Source organism: Pipistrellus hanaki, assembly GCF_964339955.1.
Source record: "Pipistrellus hanaki genome assembly, chromosome: 13".
Taxonomy (NCBI): domain Eukaryota; kingdom Metazoa; phylum Chordata; class Mammalia; order Chiroptera; family Vespertilionidae; genus Pipistrellus; species Pipistrellus hanaki.
In genome coordinates this window covers 53158409-53173565 of record NC_140515.1, presented here as the reverse complement: position 1 = coordinate 53173565, position 15157 = coordinate 53158409, and the positions used below count along the sequence as shown (strand labels likewise).

Genomic DNA, 15157 nt, shown 5'->3' with positions numbered 1-15157 from the left:
ATCACTTGTTAAAGCATCTCCCCCACTGTCTGTCTTCCCCAAATAACTGTTAAGATTCAAGAGGGTGAAGACGTCCACCATCATTTCCCTGGTTTTCCGACAGTGCCTGGCACACAGGCGACACCCAATATTTTTAAAGAGAACGAATGGGTGGGTTTGTTTAATGGACCCACCAGGTGGCGTCAACTGTCGTGAATGTCACTAGTGTTAGGGAAGCACCACTTTATCTGAGAACTGCTCTGTCACTAAGCACCTAGAACTGCTCTGTCGCTAAGGAGCAGGCAGCACTTTACGTTCAGGCCTGCTGATGCTTCCTGGAGGTCTCTGCCAGCCTGCTTCTCAGTCTCACCACGATGGACACTGGTTTGGGGGAAGGCACAAAATCCGACTGGTTCTTTCCCACGAGCTGTGGCATAGATGCATGAGATCCTCAGTGATCCGAGCCGAGCACAAGGCAACTTCAGCTGCGTTACTGCACCATCCGGCACTATTCTAAACAATCTGCGTTCATGTCCAAAGTCTGCTGTTGCATATTTATTACAATTCTCTACTCTCCTCCATTTCTCTCAGGTTGCTTCTCTCTTAATGGCCTGACACGGGGATGTGCTCTCTCCCAAACGTCTCTAACCCTCCACTGTCCAACCAGCATCCCTACAATACAGAGACAGATACAGCCACTACTTTTCAAGCCAGAAAGGGGCCAAGGCAAAGATCAAGTATTTCCATCCCCAAAAGAAAAGAGAACATATTACATAAACACATCTTTAAATGTATAGAGACAGACTACAACGCCGTGTGTGCTGAAACCGCTGAACGGTTTCATGTAACGTGGAGGGGGGGAAAAAAATACAAATGAAACTCAAATGAGAGTTTTGCTGGGCGTGAGAGCCGCAGGCGTGGCAAGATGAAGCTCGCGAGAAGAGAGATGGACTGGGGAGGGCTTGACAATGGGAGCGAGGGCCTGGAAGACCTGCACTATTTGGACAGGGGGCGGAGGCACCCCGGATGTGGGCAGCAGCATGAGCAAAGGCCCCGAGGCAGGAAGGAGCACAGCCTGCGGATAGGTCAGTGAGGGCGTGGCCACAGCGGGAGGACCCGGCAACAAGGCTGAAGAGGCGCCCTGGGGACTGGCCGGGGGGCCGGGCTTTCTCTCCGCGGGGTGCAGTTTCTGATGCTGCACAAAACTGCCGTACCACTTGAAGGCTTTCCCACACACCTTGCACTCGTACGGCCTCTCCCCCGTGTGGACTCTCTGGTGCTGAACGGAGGCTATCTTCTGCGTGAACGCCTTGCCACACTCCTGGCACCGGTAGGGCTTCTCCCCCGTGTGGATCCTCTGGTGGACGATGAAAACGGACCGGCAGCCGAAGGCCTTCCAGCACTCCTTGCACTCGTAGAGTTTCTCCCCCGTGTGCAGCCGCTGGTGCTGGAGGCAGGCTGAGTTCCTGCGGAAGGCCTTGCCACACTGCTTGCACTGGTAGGGCTTCTCCCCCGTGTGGATCCTCTGATGCTGAGTCAAGGCGGTGCTGGAGCTCAGGCCTCTGCCGCACTCCTTGCATTCGTAGGGCCCTTCCCCGACGTGGTTCTTCTCGTGTATGATGCAGTCGTAGCTGGACTTGAAAGCTTTGCTGCATTCCTTACATTTGAAGGGCTTCTCCCCGGTGTGGCTCATCTGATGCCGAAGGAGCCTGGAGTTGTACCTGAAGATTTTCCCACATTCTTTGCACTCATAGAACTTCATCCCCCCTCGAAGAATCAGGTTCGGATTCAGGCTGAAACTTGGCCACGTGGCCTTGCTCTTAAAATCAAGGTGCCGAGACACATTTCGGAGTCCACCTCCCGGCACTCTGAGTTGCTGCTCTGTTTCTCCGGTGGCTTCCTGCTTCACAGCAGGCTCTTCCGCCTTGATCCAGGACTCGTCACCTGACCAAAGCAACCACGAGCACTCCAAATTACTGGGCTGGACAGAAAGCAGAATCCATGGGGTCCCGATTCTCTCTTGTAGGATGCGATTTTTTTAAAATACATACCCATGAAATGGCTCTAAGCATCCATAAAGGAGGACAAGAGAGAAAAAGGAAAGTACTGTCGTAGCATACGATTGGAGAAGTAATGACATAGGAAACAGGAAGTGCCTCCTGTAAGGAAGGCTGGAGTTGGGGGCACAAAGGCAGGTAAGATGGGCAGAAGGAGAACTCAAGAATGGGAGAGAGCCCTAGCCAGTTTGGCTCAGTGGACAGAGCATGGGCCTGAGTACCAAAGGATTCCTGGTTTGATTCCGGTCAAGGGCACATGCCTGGGGTGCAGGCTCCTCCCTGGCCTGGGCCCTGGTCGGGACTCGTGTAGGAGGCAGCCAACCAATGTGTTTCTCTCACATCAACATTTCTCTCTGTCTTTCCCTCTTATTTCCACTCTCTAAAAATCAACGGGCCTTTGCTGGTTTGGCTCAGTGGATAGAGCGTCAGCCTGTGGACTGAAGGATCCCAAGTTCAATTCCAGTCAAGGGCACATGCCAGAGTTGCAGGCTTGATCCCCATTAGAGGGCATGCAAGAGGCAACCAGTCAATGATTCTTTCTCCTCAATGATGTTTCTATCTGTCTCTCTCCTCTCCGTTCCTCTCTGAAATCAATAAAAATGTATTTTTTTTTAAAAAATCAGTGGAAAAAGAGCCTTGGGTGAGGATTAAAAAAAGATGAGGCGGAGCAGGCTGGGAACACAAGTGAGCAAACAACATATCATAATGCGCCCCCTACCGGCCAGGAAACCACCCGCATTCCAAATTCTAAATAATGGCCTCAAAGTTCCATTTTTGAATGTTTCCATGTAATATCCTGAGATAAAAGAGTCCTCCAAAAAAATCAGCTGAAACAGAAGTTGGAGAGCTGTAGGCCACAGTGGCATCGTTGCTAAACAAGCCATTAATTACAAAAATCACAGTCCATGTGAGAAGTGGGGTCTGAAACTGTCTCTCAAAAGCGAAGAGAACTGAAAAGCTCCCGAGGCCGGGAAGCAGTCCCTGGGAAAGGAGAGGCTGTGCTCTGTGCGTGCCGGGTGCCGTGGCGGGGGAATTACTCCTTGCCTTCTCCTATCCAACCCCGTATCGGACAGTACAATGTAAACCCAAATCCTACGGCATAGGAATCTTTAAAGGGCACCAAAAAAAGGCAAATTAAAATAAAATTCATAGCCGTGGCACCAAGAAATCAGGTTGACCCACAGAATCAAATTTTCCTTAAAGTGTGGCAGAAACCCTACTCCTCTGTCATGAAAACTGGCATGAAATTAAATATTCCCACTGGTGAGAAAGAAAGCGGCTCGGGAGCTCCCGGGCCACAGTTTTCCGCGGGAGCACAGCCACACGTGTGTGCCGACAGTGTGCGGCCAAGCGCTCCGGGGACTGGCCTCCCTGGGCTCGGGGCTGGAACTCAGTGGCGGTCAGAGTGCACCGACTGCCGCCGCCTTACAGACAACGGGGAGCTTTGTTTTCTGCTGCGGAAGGAACATTTCCAGTAAACCCGGAAGGCCAAGCCAGAAGCTGCTGTATTCTCTTACTCACCTGGACAGATGCCTCTCCAATCCTCTGCCTCCCAAGGATCGGGGCCCCAGGGTGCGCTCCCGCTCTCCAGCTGGGAGATGAGATCCGGCTTGGGGGCTGGAAATGCTACTTCAGGAAGAAAACAGACAGACTAGTTGAAGGAGACGTCCAGGCCTCTTCCTGAGATCTCTCTTGGCCCAGTTCCTAATGGGCTAGTTGGGAGGGAAGAGAAATGGACCCCCTGGGACAGTGGTCGGCAAACTCATGAGTCCACAGAGCCAAATATCAACAGTACAACAATTGAAATTTCTTTGGAGAGCCAAAGTTTTTCAACTTAAACTTCCTCTAATGCCACTTCTTCAAAACGGACTCGCCCAGGCCGTGGTGTTTTGTGGAAGAGCCACACTCAAGGGGCCAAAGAACCGCATGTGGCTTGCGAGTCGCAGTTTGCCGAGACCACTGGCCTAGGAGACCAAGTGGTTCTGAGGATGGACTCTAAAGCAGTCCAGGGGAATGACAGCAAGAGAGCCATTCTCCAAGGAAATTTCAACCTTGCCCTGACTCCTCAAAGAGGAAAACCCCTCAGGAAGGATATATATGCCCTTAGAGCCTGGGAGACTCCTTCTCAGAGGGGAGGACCCACAACCCCAGGACAATGGAAGGATGGAGGAACAGGTCACCGAGGGCACCAGGAAGTCCTTCCACTCGGTGCCCGGAACCTCACTCTTCCCTGAGATGGAAGAAAGTCTCGTTTCAAAACCAGAGAGCTCCGGGGATCTCCCCACCCAACATCTCCAGAGGCTGGGACTGCAGAGCTCCCCGCTGGAGTCATCCAACCCAGGGCTACCAGGATCCCCCCGAATACCTGAGGAAGATGTCCCACTATCACAGAGAGCCGCTGAGAGACCTACCCAGGGCGGCCACGTTGGCATAGTTCTCCAGCATCACCTCCCTGTACAGGGCCCTCTGCGCAGGGTCCAGGCTGACCCACTGGCTCTGGGTGAAGTACACAGCCACGTCCTCAAAGGTCACGGACTCCTGAAACAACAGGTTCCTGCTCAAGCTCTGAGTGAAGGGCAGAGGGAGGCAGCCTCAACAGCAGGGTCCCCCAACTCTGAGCCCGGTGGAAGGCCTGCTCTATCAAGAAGATGGCTTTCAGCCAATGGTTCCACTTCAAACATGGAACCCCAACACGCTCCCATCCGCTCAGCTCTGTTCTAAGTCATCCTGATCTCATAGCCTGGCATCTGGGGCTCTCTGCCTGGTGACTGCACCCACCCCTATGGATCTGTCCCTCTGGCATCTCCTATCTCAAGTACTCCATAATCTGGTCACCTTATTTCTATACACTAACCACTATACACACGCACAGCCTTAGCTGGTTTTGCTCAGTGGATAGCGCATCAGCCTGCAGACTGAAGGGTCCCGGGTTTGATGCCTGTCAAGGACATATGCTCAGGTTGTAGGCTCGATTCCCCAAAGTGGGCGTGCAGGAGGCATCCGTTCGGTGGTTCTCTCTCATTATTGATGTTTCTATCTCTCTCTCTCTCTCCCTCTCCCTTCCTCTCTGAAATCAATAAAAATAGATTTTTTTTAAAGATTAACATTAAAAATAATAATAAAGTACGCACACACAGCTAGCTCCCTCTACAGAGGAGCCAATCCTCAAAAAATTTTCCAACCCTAGCTGGTTTGGCTCAGTGGATAGATAGAGCATCGGCCTGTGTCCCAGGTTCGATTTTGGTCAAGGACACATGCTCGGGGGTTGCAAGCTCAATGCCCAGTAGGGAGGTGTGTAGGAGGCAGCCGATCAATGATTCCCTCTCATCATTGATGTTTCTATCTATCTCTCTCCCTCTCCCTTCCTCTCTGAAATCAATAAAAATATATTAAAAAGTTTTTCCAGCATTTTGCAAATTTCTTTTCATGCCTTATTATTTTGTCAAAAAGCTAGCTCTGAAGAAAACCCACAATCTGCCAGTTCCAGCCTCTTCTCTGAACCACCTGCATTCAAACAAGGCCGGCAGTACCCTGTCTCTGGGCACTGATCCATTGATGTTTCTATCTCTCTCTCCCTTCCTCTCTTAAATCAATAAAAATATTTTTTTTAAAAAGACACACAGCCCTAACTGGTTTGGCTCAGTGATAGAGCATTGGCCTGCAGACTGAAGGGTCTCGGGTTCGATTCCAGTCAAGGGCATGTACCCTGGTTGCGGGCACATCCCCAGTAGGGGGTGTGCAAGAGGCAGCTGATTGATGATTCTCTCTCATCGGATGTTTCTAACTCTATCCCTCTCTCTTCCTCTCTGTAAAAAATCAATAAAATATATTTTTAAAAAATAAATAAAATAAAAATCACCTGAATGGTGTTTACAACAGATCCCTGGCCCCCCGCCAACCTCCTCCCCAGTTTTACTGAATCTAGGATGGGGCCCAAGACTGCAATTCTAACGAGCTCCCAGGTGATGCCCACACTGCCAGTGGACCACGCTCTTGAGAAGCATTGTGCTTTTGCAACATGGAATTATGGGTATTAACTTGTGTATCTGTTTGCAGACTGTCTGTTTGGCTAATGAGAAAAGGGAACTTGTGCGCATTATTCAACACTATGCACCCGGCATTTAGAAAGGGCATACAGGGAGAACAATGCTGCTCTCTCTGGGAAACGTTTCCAATTTGTGGGGAAGAATTTCTCCGATCTCAGCAGGCGCCTATTCTCTGTAGATCATCTAGATTTCCACAGTGAAGGCGGATTTCTAGGCTTCTTACACGTAAACCTACACATCCAAATTCATCCCTCTTCACACACAAAACTCTCCTTTCCTCCGCCTGCTATGTGCGGCCATCGCCCTGGGGACAGGCGCAAAGAGAAAACCAGAGCCTGGCCACAATAGGCCTTCTTGGTCCTTTCTGAACTGAGAGCGAAGGTGACTTTTTTTTTTTTAATATATGTTTTATTGAGTTTTTACAGAGAGGAAGAGAGAGGGATAGAGAGTTAGGAACATCGATGAGAGAGAATCATCGATCAGCTGCCTCTTGCACACCCCCTACTGGGGATGTACCCGCAACCAAGGTGCATGCCCTTGACCGGAATCGAACCTGGGACCTTTCAGTCCGCAGTCCGACAGTCCACAACCGGGGGCAGGGCCCTCATCAGGAATCCAATCGTGATCTCCTGGAACCTGACCTCTTGGTTCCTAAGGCCCATGCCAGCCAGGCACTAAAGTGCTTTTGAAATGACTGAAAGGAAGCTCAGCTCACCTGAGGCCAAGTTGTTTGGAGCATGGCTGGTGTCCCCTGGCACTGTCCTCTGGGTTTGGAAAAGCAAGGACCTTAGAAACTAAGAGAAGAAGAGCCATGAGTGCCGGGCGCTCAGTTCTGCATCACCCGCAGCCGCCTGTGGCCCTCCCAGGCTCACTCCCAGCACCGACAGGACCGCCATCGGACGCCCTCTGGCTGCTGGCCCCCACCTCCGCATGAGGTGCTCCACCAGGACCTCAGCGCGGTCCCGCACCTGCCAGCTCAGCCCCCAGTCTGCTGAGCCATGGGCACCAGATGGCTGAGGTCCAAGAAGAGCCGTGTCCCTACAATAACCTAAAAGTCTAAAAAAAAAAAAAAAAAAAAAAAAGCCCTGGCTGGTTTGGCTCAATGGATAGAGCGTTGGCCTGCGGACTGAAGGGTCCAAGGTTCGATTCCGGTCAAGGGCATGTACCTTGGTTGCAGGCACATCCCCAGTAAGAGGTGTGCAGGAGGCAGCTGATGGGTGTTTCTCTCCCATCGATGTTTCTAACTCTCTGCTCTCTGTAAAAAAGTCAATAAAATATACATATTTTTTTAAAAACTAAAAAAGCTCTTACAGGGACCATGACATTGACCCCAAAGAGGTGCCTACGGAAAGGCAGGACAGGGATGGTTGGCTGCGGGTAAAGAATAAAAGTGTTCTAGTGGGTAATGCCGGCCGAGACGCCAAACACAGAAACTCAGCAGCGGGCGCAGGAGAGTGTTGGGCCACGTTCTTTGGGGGGGAAAGCGGATGGCGCTGCGGTGGGCAGGGGCTGACCCGGGCTCGGGGGGCCGCGCAGCCACCAAAGGGACAGAGCTCGGGGGCTGGGGCGGGGGCGCGGGCGCGGACGGGGCGCCAGGGAAAGTGAGGAGGCGGCGCCGGGCGGACCTGGCACGGAGAACTCGCTGGGACGCACACGCTTCCTCCCCGAACCACGAAAAGCTGACGGCTAAAAGCCGATGCATGCGGAAGCGAGCGCATGCGCTCAGCGCCCCTCTAGGCCGCCGGAGGCCACCCGTCTCGATGGTCCCCGCGCCCGCCCCCACGTGACCGGGCCGGCGGCGGAAGGGGCGGGGCTGGGGGCGGGTCCCTGCCTGCGCCGTCGCTGGCCGGAGTGGAGCCCCTGCCAGCTGGGACCCATGTTACAGACTTGGGAGGGGGGAGAGGGATATAAATAAAGGGTGGATGGTATCTAAATTAGAAAAGCAGAGAAAGCTGAATCTTAACTGCTGGCAGAAGGGAAAGCGAACCAAAAGATCAATTCACACCACAGGACCAAGGATGAGCTCAGGATATTTTGGTAAAATATTCTCTCCGTTTAAAAGCACCAGGGAGTAGGGAGGGCCTGCAAGTTATTTAGGACAATGAGTGAGAAACATCTACACAAAGGCACAGCATTGGGAAGTCTCAGAAAAATGAGAACATGAAAAAGATCCTAAAGGCTTTGGAGAAGGAAAAACAACACATACGTGGAGGCTGGAGAGGCAAGATGGCAAGAGACTACATGGCAAAAGGGATTGTTTTTCAAAATGCTAAGGGAAAACTTCATTTCTCATCTACAGGGATTCAACGATGATTATAACCCCCTGCCTGAACCTCGATAAGAAAATTACATAAACCAACAGTTTTCAAGAAATTGGTTATCGCCGAAACCGGTTTGGCTCAGTGGATAGATGGTTGGCCTGTGAACCTAAGGGTCAAGGGCAGTACCTTGGTTGCAGGCACATCCCCAGTGGGGAGTATGCAGGAGGCAGCAGATTGATTAGTGTTTCTCTCTCATCGTTTCTAGCTCTTCCTCTCTGTAAAAAAAAAAAAAAAATAAATATATATATATATATATATATATATATATGTGTGTGTGTGTGTGTGTGTGTATATATATATATATATATATATATATATATATATGTGTGTGTTAAAAATAATAATAAGATGCAAAACTATCATTTTCCAGGGCATTTTCTCAATCTGTTGAGGTCCTGCTTCCTGTCAATGCTTATCAGTTTGGCTTGAATAAACTAACAGGTTTGAAGGCTTCTTACATTGACATATCAAAAGGATGGGGATCAACAGAGGCCGAGAGGATGTGTCTCACCTGGTGGCCTGGACCATACCGCCCCCCAGGTGCAGAGAAGTGAGACTGGGGAGAAAATAAGGAGGCACAGGTAAAATGAATGCTGCCTCGCATCCTGCCCACGTGCTGTTCGCCTGGGCCCCATTCCTCCCGCCACCTCCTCAGCCTAAAGGCAAAGAGCTTAGAAAACCCGGCACCCCGCGCCGGCAAACAAACCTGTTAGCCAACCCGGGACGCGAACCCCGACTTGAACTGAATTAACCCACGCGGCGCAGGCGCAGGGGAAGCGTGGGAACACGACGTGGGTCCTCTCTAGGGAAGCGCGGGCCGGCTCAGCCGGAAGTGTGTGAACCGCTTCCTCTCTAGAAAGCTGGGAACCCGCTCATCTCTATGGTTCCCTATCCCAGCTGCCAAGACCTGTTCCAACTCACGGACAGAAAGTTGCTGCCGGCCCCACGCTCGGGTCCTGCAGGGCCATCCTCCAGGGAAATCGGACGCCCAGCTCGAGTCACATACATAAGTTACAATTCTGATTTTCCCTTTTCTCTGACGTTTGCCACTAGGGCTGCTCTGCCAGGCACCGAGGACCATTGTGTGCCAGAGCTGCCTGGGTTCTGTGGCTGCAAATGCCTGCAGCAGGTTTGGACATAAGAGCTGTTAAGGCAGTCCAATTTATAGTTGGTCACTCAAAAGGCCTGGGACTTGTGATTGCATCTTAAGGGGGAACAGACCGGTAAACCTGTGGGTCTGATGTTAATCTTGGTAGTCACATGTCAGAATTGAACTGGTTGATGTCAAGGATAAAACCCATACATTTACTATGAGAAATGCTACAATAGTTCATATAAGGACAAAATACAGACAAGCAAAGTATATCACTTATGAAACCTAACTGGATGAAACACTAGAGCAGTGTTTCCCAAACTTCTCTCATGAGAATCACCTAGAGTTGTTAAAACACAGATTCCTGAATCCCAACTAAGAAGTGCTAAACTAGAATTTTTGGGAACATATAGGTAAAATTGTATACTTAACTAGTGCTCTAAGACAGATTTTATATACAGAGCACTAAGTTAGGTATGCAATTTTACCTATGTTCTCAAAAATTCTAGTTTAGCACTTCTTAGTTGGGATTCAGGAATCTGTGTTTTAACAACTCCACCAGGTGATTCTCATCATGAGAGATGGTTGGGAAACACTGCACTAGAGGATGCAGTAAGGGAAAACCAGAAAATGAATCCAAGAGCAATAAAGCAACCAGTAAAATAGCTTACTTACTGAATGGCACTACCACCGCTTAGTTGGTTTAGACCAGCGATTTTCAACCTTTTTCATCTCATGCCACACATTAATGACTAAATTATGTGGCACCTCCCCCCAACCCCCCAAAAAAGGGTATAATTTTGATTCTTAAACCCTCACACAAGAACAGGTAACCCAAAACTACCTGCATTTCCTTTATCACAGAAGCTATTATACTATTATCACCTGACAAACAATACCAAGCCAAAATGATCTTAACCATTTCCCAGTCAGGTTCAGGCAATCAGCTTTTGGTTAGAAATTACAGGCAACCAGACTTATATATTACTAAACCCTCAAGCATCCAAAGCTGCTAGAATTTTGTTTATGAGAAATATATTTGTACAAGAAAAAAAAACAAAAAAACCTGATGTTCTAATTATCACTTAGTGCAGGGGTCCTCAAACTTTTTAAAGTGGGGGCCAAATCACGGTCCCTCAGAGAGCTGGAGGGCCGGACTATATGAACTACTAATTCCTACTGTAACACCTCGGCTGCGCTCACTGCCCAAAAAACCTGGCGGGCCGGATCAGACTCCTCTGCGGGCCGCATGTGGCCCGCGGGCCGTAGTTTGAAGACCTCTGACTTAGTGTGATGGCTTTATACTATCTGAAACCAGGTAGAATGAGACAAAGGAACTGATTTCGAACAATAACATCAACCATCCCACTATCAATACACTTGGCACTCCCTGCCCAGCAGCAGACTCCCATCCACAGTAAGCAGAAGCCACGTGCTAAAAAGAACCTTTATTATACATCTGCAGTGGCCCCTCGTGTTCTCATGCTTTCTTGCCAGATGCCTTGGGAGCAGCGGGTGCTTTCTGGCCTGGGGCTTTCGGACCCTTTTGAGCTTTTGGAGGCGCCGTCTTCTGGCCTGCGGGTTTCTGAGCGGGAACCTTCTGGGCTGGAGCCTTCTTGCCTGCTGCGGTCACCTTTTTTGCTGGAACTTTTGCAGCAGCTGCTGCAGCTGCAGCGGCGCCTTTAGCAGCAGCAGGTGCTTTTTTGGGAGAAGCTTTCAGGAGAGCTGCCTTTTGAAGCTTCTTAACTTCAAGCTTGATTATTCGGTTCCTCTGAAAAATTTCAATGTAAGTGTATTTACAACATATGCATACAAAAACTATTGTCATATACATATGTATGATGTATAAGAAAAAACCCTAATGTCTTAAGATCCTCATGTAATCAATCAACTTTGCTCTATTAACCATGGGCAAACAGAATTACCCTATAAACAAATTCAAGGTTAAAACATATTCCTGTACTAATTTTAAAAACTTACCATTTTCTTTGCCTTCATTACTTTGTAACGATCAAAATCTGTCATCTTGGCTTTCTGTAAAAAACAAAACACAAAACTCTTATATCACCTTCCAACCCTCCAGAAAAGGTCAGAATTCACATGCCTATAAGTTATTACCTTTTCTCTGGCTTCGATCTTCTTGGCCCATCTTGTGGCTGCCCACTTTGTGTTGATATCGGCCTTCTCCCAGGCTTGTCGGACATACTTCTGGCGGGCACTAGAGAGAGCCAAGACTAGAGATGAAGAAATCAGCTTTGAAGCAACACAAACCCAAGGGCAGCTTTGGCCCTCTGAAAAGCAGAACTGACACCCCCTCAGGTTAAAAAGCATAAGCAAAATAATCTCAGAAGTGCCCTTCCATTTGTTGTACTTCTGGCTCTCGTCTCTAGAGAACAAATGTCACCTGGCACACATCTTTGGATGTCTTAGATCTCAAGCACACAATAAACCCAGCATACTTTAAAGTAAACCTGTAGTTACAGTAGGTTTCCCATTACACCTGACAGTGTAGTTGAGATAACTGTACAGCAACACAGTAGTTATCGTCCATAGTCTACATCAAGCATGTCAAGAAAGAATGATTTTCTCAATTCCTTGTAAGTAGCTAGGAATAGAACCACTTCAGCAGTTGTCACAAAATGATGCATGTTACATTTTTTTTAAATCCTCACCCGAGGATATTTTCCCCATTGATCTTTTTAAAGAGAGACTGGAGGGGAGGGGTGCGGGGATAGAGAAATGTTGATGTGGTTGCTTCCCATACTTGCCCCTACTGGGGCCAGAAATCAAGCATGCAACTCAGGTCCATACACTTGACTGGCAATTGAACCCGAGACCTTTTTGTCAGCAGGCAGACATTCTTACCACTGAGCAAAACTCGCTAGGGATGTTAAATACTTCTGATACATAGGAAACATTCAACTAAGGATAACTAGAGTATTGGAAGAGACAACAATTCGTGATTAAAATATGAACTGGAAACCAGAATTCCTTTAAAAAAAAAAAGTCTTCGTTGTGTAAATCCTGATACAAACAAAAGCTGGCTAATCTGCATCCAGGCAGAGCCAGAGGACTACCAGATCCCAGCACATTTAAAGGGAAACAATGGCGACTGGAAATCTGAATTGCCTCTGTTTTCCAACACTGTTCACTATATTCTCGAGGGAAAACTAGTCAAACAAAAACTTTTTATAAAAAAAAAATTAAGCCAAGAAAATGTTCTCTAGCACAGTGGTCGCCAACCGATGGTCCCGGACGAGGTCCAAAAGAGTAGCCACCGCTGCTCTAGCACAATCAAAGCCGGAGGTGAGTTTTACCTGTGTGGGAACTTTAGGATGAAGTCAGTGAGCTGCATGCATTTGAAAGGCATAGCCTGTCTCCTTACTTGAGTGCAAGGTCCATCAACCAAAGCCTAGAATACATAAGATCAAGCCTCAGTGCAAAACCTAACAGCATTCAACAGGATAGTCTGTGCATGTCCCAATCCCTACTGTTTAAATGCCTTTTTAAGCGATTTAATTATTAGCAGTAGTACAGCCTGTTACCTAACTACATATAATTTACTGGACAATTTTAAGTCTTCAGTCCTTACCTTCCCAACAAACAACTTAATGTTCAATCACAGCCTCTGGTCCATCCCTTAAGTTTGTGGTTCTCCATACTGACAATAGCAAACGAGGCCTGGTTTGTTCCAAACTCGCTATATATATATAGTAACTCATTTAAACCTCACCAATGCTTTGCCCATAAATTAGTTCTGGCTAGTTTAAGCGGCAGAGGTTAATACTCAAACCCAGTAGCACTGGCCAACTCAAATCGGTGCTTGAAAAGCCCTCAACACCCAAACTACAACAAAGCCATCACCCACCCACAGAACCCCTACCTCCGGGGTCATTACAGCGTGCCATCCACCCCACGTCAAGTCGGGACCCTTTCCTTGCACTTACCCTGTTCTGATCGATGACATCTACGATCGCGACCAGCTTCCCCGCATGAGGCCCAAAGGAGACGTAGGCCACCCGGCCAACCTCCACGAAGCGCCTGAACACCTACAATTTGCCAAGGGAGGGAGGAAAGCGAAACGAATTAAAATGTCACCACATTTACAAGGCCCTGCAGTTTAAAGGAAGAGGCTCAGAACAGAGAAAAAGAACGTGGAGGGAAACACCCCTCCCCAAGCGCCACGGGTCGACCTGAAGAAGCGAAATTCGCAGAGGCGGGGACGGCAGCAAAAGCCGGGGTCTCGCCGACTTCCACGACCCCGCCAGCCCCAGCCCCAGCCCCAGCCCCAGCCCCAGCCCCGCCAGGCCGCCGGGCCGCCGGGCCTCCAGCTTGGGCGGCGGCTGCGCGCACGCGTGGCCCAGGCGCGCCGGGCCCGCCGGGCCCTCCACGCGCTCATCGACCGCGGGCCCGGGAAGCCCGCGAACTACGTGCTCCATCGGCCCGGGAACCCTCACCGTGCGCTACGTAGGGCCCGCTGGGCGCCATTCCGCGCCCCGGCCCAGGCGGTGGTGCAGCTGCATGGCTGCCGGACCCCAGAGCCCGCGACAGTGAGACTCACCATGTTGGCGGCGCTCGGCGAGAAGGAAAGAGGCCCAACCCAGCCGTGCGCATGTGTAGAAAGCCGCCCCGCCCCTCCGCTGGACGGAACGCCGACGTGGGCGCTGATTGGTTAGGACTGGGGCGGGCGTGCGCGCGCACTCGCGCGCATGCTCACTGGGAAAACATGGCGGAGCCGGCGGGAGCGTGGACGACTTTTTGCTCAAGACGGCCATGAGCTCCCCTTCGGTGACCCGGCGCTCGAGTGGCGGAAGGGAAAGTCCTCTCGAGTAGTTTAGAGTGAGGAGCACAGAAGCTTTGACTCCAGTGTAACTTAGTCCACATTCCATTTGACTCTTTTTTAACATTCTTCCATCTTTCCACCACTCATCCCTCTCCCGATTTTTTGTTGTTTTTTTTTTTCCTGTCCCAGAGTGACTCCAGTAATTTTGTTAACGTTTGATTTTAAAGTGATTCAGACTTACAGAAAAAGTTGCAAAGCTAATATAGGGAATCCCCGTAAGTGCTCAAGGTTAACATTTCATGTTTGCACTTTGTGACCGATTTGAGAGAAAATTGCAGACATGATGTTTCTTTATCGCTACACTATTAAATGTGTTATTTCCTAAAAAGAGACATGTCTTATGTAATAAAATGATCATAACCTGGAAAGTAATACGAATAGTCTGTTCATTAATTTGCAGTCCTATTTCAATGTTATTGATTGTCCCATTTACAGTGAGAGTAAATGCAATAGGTTCGCAATCTAATCGAAACAAGTTGTGTTTAGTTAACCATGTCTAGTTTTCTATTTGTTTTTTTTTTTTTAATCTGTAACAGTTCCTAAGCTTTTATCTTTTATAATAATGATATTTTGACATTTTTAAACACAGGCTAGTTGTTTTGTAGAAGGTCTCTCAATATGGATTTGTTGTAATTTTCCTCATGATTACATTCAGATTATACCTTTTTGGTAAAAATGCTGTGCCCTTGATGGCATCCTATCAGAACACATGCAAGGTATCTCCTTGGCAGTGTTGCTATGGCAGTGTTACTATTCATGACTTGATTAAGATTGTGATTATTTTGCCGACAATTTCCAAATCTATTTCAGTCGTTTCC

The 15157-nt window shown here is 49.0% G+C and overlaps 2 protein-coding genes across 8 annotated transcripts; both read right to left on the bottom strand.

The window, feature by feature from the left end:
- Positions 1–246: 246 nt before the first annotated feature.
- On the bottom strand, positions 247–9329 carry ZNF621 (zinc finger protein 621). 7 transcript variants are annotated; one of them, XM_084902853.1, is made up of 6 exons: positions 9110–9329; positions 8862–8959; positions 6798–6876; positions 4448–4574; positions 3558–3665; positions 261–1923 (listed from the first exon to the last, which is right to left on the bottom strand). In XM_084902853.1, the coding sequence occupies exons 3-6, from the start codon at positions 6819–6821 to the stop codon at positions 860–862; spliced, it is 1323 nt and encodes a 440-aa protein (XP_084758979.1). In that variant the 5' UTR covers positions 6822–6876; positions 8862–8959; positions 9110–9329; the 3' UTR covers positions 261–859. The 7 variants fall into 7 exon arrangements, with proteins under 7 accessions (XP_084758977.1, XP_084758979.1, XP_084758975.1 ...); XM_084902851.1 differs by lacking the exons at positions 8862–8959; positions 9110–9329 and adding an exon at positions 7708–7961 and having other exon boundaries at positions 247–1923; XM_084902849.1 differs by having other exon boundaries at positions 8862–9329.
- Positions 9330–10929: 1600 nt separating this feature from the next.
- On the bottom strand, positions 10930–14162 carry RPL14 (ribosomal protein L14). Its single transcript, XM_084902237.1, has 6 exons — positions 14058–14162; positions 13444–13545; positions 12814–12908; positions 11615–11714; positions 11477–11530; positions 10930–11267 (listed from the first exon to the last, which is right to left on the bottom strand). The coding sequence occupies exons 1-6, from the start codon at positions 14058–14060 to the stop codon at positions 10977–10979; spliced, it is 645 nt and encodes a 214-aa protein (XP_084758363.1). The 5' UTR covers positions 14061–14162; the 3' UTR covers positions 10930–10976.
- Between the last annotated feature and the right edge of the window lie 995 nt (positions 14163–15157).

Bases quoted from the DNA above. Each gene is read 5' to 3' on its own strand.
- ZNF621 (XM_084902849.1), bottom strand. From the start codon at position 6,821: ATGCTCCAAACAACTTGGCCTCAG. The intron at 3,666-4,447 runs GTAGGTCTCTCA...TTCTTCCTGAAG, and splicing joins TGCCAACGTGGCCGCCCTGG to TAGCATTTCCAGCCCCCAAG. The intron at 1,924-3,557 runs GTGAGTAAGAGA...TGCTTTGGTCAG, and splicing joins TTGGAGAGGCATCTGTCCAG to GTGACGAGTCCTGGATCAAG.
- RPL14 (XM_084902237.1), bottom strand. The intron at 12,909-13,443 runs GTAAGTGCAAGG...TATGTATTCTAG, and splicing joins ATGTCATCGATCAGAACAGG to GCTTTGGTTGATGGACCTTG. The intron at 11,715-12,813 runs GTAAAACTCACC...GGCTCTCTCTAG, and splicing joins ATCCTAAAGTTCCCACACAG to TGCCCGCCAGAAGTATGTCC.